The sequence below is a fragment of the Capricornis sumatraensis genome, chromosome 1 (assembly GCF_032405125.1).
Source record: "Capricornis sumatraensis isolate serow.1 chromosome 1, serow.2, whole genome shotgun sequence".
Taxonomy (NCBI): domain Eukaryota; kingdom Metazoa; phylum Chordata; class Mammalia; order Artiodactyla; family Bovidae; genus Capricornis; species Capricornis sumatraensis.
This window is the reverse complement of record NC_091069.1, coordinates 221,784,866-221,787,837: the sequence shown is the minus strand read 5'-3', so window position 1 is coordinate 221,787,837 and position 2,972 is coordinate 221,784,866. Positions and strand designations below refer to the sequence as shown.

The 2,972-nt window shown below is 38.0% G+C and overlaps 1 protein-coding gene across 1 annotated transcript; it reads left to right on the top strand.

Annotated features, from left to right (window-relative positions):
- Window positions 1-1,473: 1,473 nt before the first annotated feature.
- LOC138084891 (E3 ubiquitin-protein ligase RNF170-like) lies at window positions 1,474-2,668 on the top strand. Its single transcript, XM_068979240.1, is given in 2 exon segments — window positions 1,474-1,619; window positions 1,621-2,668. Coding segments are annotated over 2 exon segments (702 nt in total). The 5' UTR covers window positions 1,474-1,557; the 3' UTR covers window positions 2,261-2,668.
- Window positions 2,669-2,972: the final 304 nt, after the last annotated feature.

Here is a 2,972-nt window from a genome sequence, read left to right as displayed (position 1 = left end):
TCTGTCCATAGAATTCTCCAGGCAAGAACACTGGAGTGGATTGCCATTCCCTTCTTCAGATATTATGCATAATAGTAGGCAAAATGTTGGGATAGTTTAGATACCTAGGTTCTACAGTCAGACAGCCTGTGACCCAATCAGGGTTCTTTATGCACTAATATATGGCCTTTTATTTGATTCCTTGATTTATTCAATATTTCAGAGTTGTTATAAAGATTAAATAAGATTATTTAAGTAAAGGGTTTAGAACTCAGTAACAGAGACAATCCATTACCTATTATATCTTCATTTATTAATAGTATCAAAATCCTGGTTTTTATAGGGACAGCAATATATTCAATTATAAAACATATATATATATATATATGTATGTATTTCCCAGCCATCCTTACATCTAAGGATATTCAAGTGACAACTTCTAATCAGTGTGATGTAAGCAAAAAAAATCATTGAGTACATGTATTCATTTCCTAAGGTGTCATAATAAACCACAAACTGGGAGGCTTACAACAATGCAAATTTACTTTCTCACAATTTCTAGAGGATAAAAGTCCAAGATCAAGTTGTCGGTAGAGTTAGTTTCTTCTGAGGCCTCTTTCTTTGGCTTGTAGATGGTCACTTTCTCCTTGGATCTTCACATGGTCTTTTTCTGTGTGTGTCTGTGTCCTAATCTTCTCTTTGTATAAAGATACCAGTCATATTAGCTTAGAGCCCATTAAAATAACCTCATATTGACCTAATTACCTCTTCAAAGACCCTATCTCCAAATACTGTCACATTCTGAGATACTAGGAATTAGGAATACAAAATACAAATTGGGAGACACAATTTGTGTGACACAATTATGTGACACAATTCAGCGCATAACAGTACAGTTTGCAGGAAAGCACTTTAACAGGGGCATAAGCTTTATTTGTGCGTTGTATTTTTTTCCTTCATTAGACCAGGAATGTGGATGAGAAGCTGCAGCTGGAATAGCCATTTTGTGATCTGGAAGGGAAAACCAGGAGAATCTCAGAATCCTTGACCCTGCTCTACTAAGAATTCAGTAACATCATCAACTAACCCCACCTCTGAGCATCTTTATAATTGAATGGTGGAAGAGGAAAGTTAGAGCCTATTATTTAGAATTTCTCTTACATGTAACTGAACCCAAATCCACTTTAATGAGTAATGTTCAATGAATTCCAATTCCAAATAATTATAATTAAAATTCAAGAAAAAAGCAAACCTAAATGTTCACCAATAGGGGAGTGTTTTGAAAACATAAGGTGATCGACATTATGAAATATTTTGCAATCACTGAAGAAAAATATGAAGAAGATAGATGCCAACTAACAAGTAAAACTTCCTAAGAGCTGTTATGAAGTGAAAAAACTGAAGTTGTAGAAAACAGATGCAGGCGCCGCGCCCGCGCCCGGGCCCGCGGGAGGAGGAGGAGGAGGAGGCGGGGGCCGCGGCCAGTGGTGCCCGCGGGGGCGGCGGGCGGCCCCGGAAACACTCCGCGCCTCGGTCGCCGGGAGCTGCGAGGCGTCCCCGGCGCTGCAGAGACCTGGAATGGCCAGATATCAAGGTGAAGTTCAAAGTTTGAAACTGGATGATGATTCAGTCATAGAAGGAAAATGCACATCAAAATATTCACCCAGAAAACCAAGAGCTAGTGAGGGTGCTTCGGGAACAGCTTCAAACAGAACAGGATGCACCTGCTGCTGCCCGACAGCAGTTCTACACTGACATGTACTGTCCAATCTGCTTACACCAAGCTTCCCTCCCCGTGGAGACCAACTGTGGACATCTCTTTTGCGGTACCTGCATTGTGGCATACTGGCGATACGGTTCGTGGCTTGGGGCCATCAGTTGTCCAATCTGTCGACAAACGGTGACTTTACTGCTACCAGTATTTGGTGAAAATGACCAGTCTCAGGATGTTGTCTCACTGCATCAGGATATCAGTGATTATAACCGGAGATTCTCAGGGCAGCCCAGATCTATTATGGAAAGAATTATGGACCTCCCCACTTTACTGAGGCATGCATTCAGAGAGATGTTTTCAGTCGGGGGCCTTTTCTGGATGTTCCGTATCAGGATAATACTTTGTTTGATGGGAGCGTTTTTCTATCTTATATCACCTCTAGATTTTGTACCCGAAGCCTTGTTTGGAATTCTCGGCTTTCTCGATGATTTCTTTGTCATCTTTTTGTTGCTCATCTACATCTCTATTATGTATCGAGAAGTAATAACACAGAGACTAAACAGATGAAAAAAAACGAGTTTACTAAAACATCTGAGCTGGTATATAACATCAGACAAAAGGACCATGGCAGTATGCAGCATCTGAATATTATCTAATGAGCTTAAAACCACTTTATGACAAACATTTGATTATCATTTGGCAAATACCTAGCAATATATGACTGGAATTTTTACATGTCACAGATTCTAATATTAAGGTTAGAATTAGAATGATTTACAACTGTATCTTGAGTCTGTGTTGTCTATAAACTCTGTGGAAAAATATGGAATTACATAAAATGGGATGCTTCTTTTTCTTGTATCTTCTCCACCCCACCCCCAAATTACTCAGATTAATTGAATGTTTAGTGGGATATTGTCAGATGTAAAGTTTATCAGATTCATCCTCCTCAGTGAGTTACCTACATGATAATACACTGCTATGAGCCTCACCTAAATATTTTTGTTACAATAAAATATTGTACAATATTGGGAAAAAAAAAAAAAAAGAAAACAGATGCATTCGTTTTTAAATTATACATAAGCATGTATGTATATAAAGGCATTAAACTTCTATGGGGATACAGAACTGCATTATTTAAACCTTTAATAAGAAATATTTATTGATGCATTATAAATAAAATAAAAAGGAAAATATGCTTTGTGAAATTAGATTATTACCTTTCCTTGCAAATGTGTACAGTTTACACACAATGCTTCAATTAAAATTTTTGAATTAC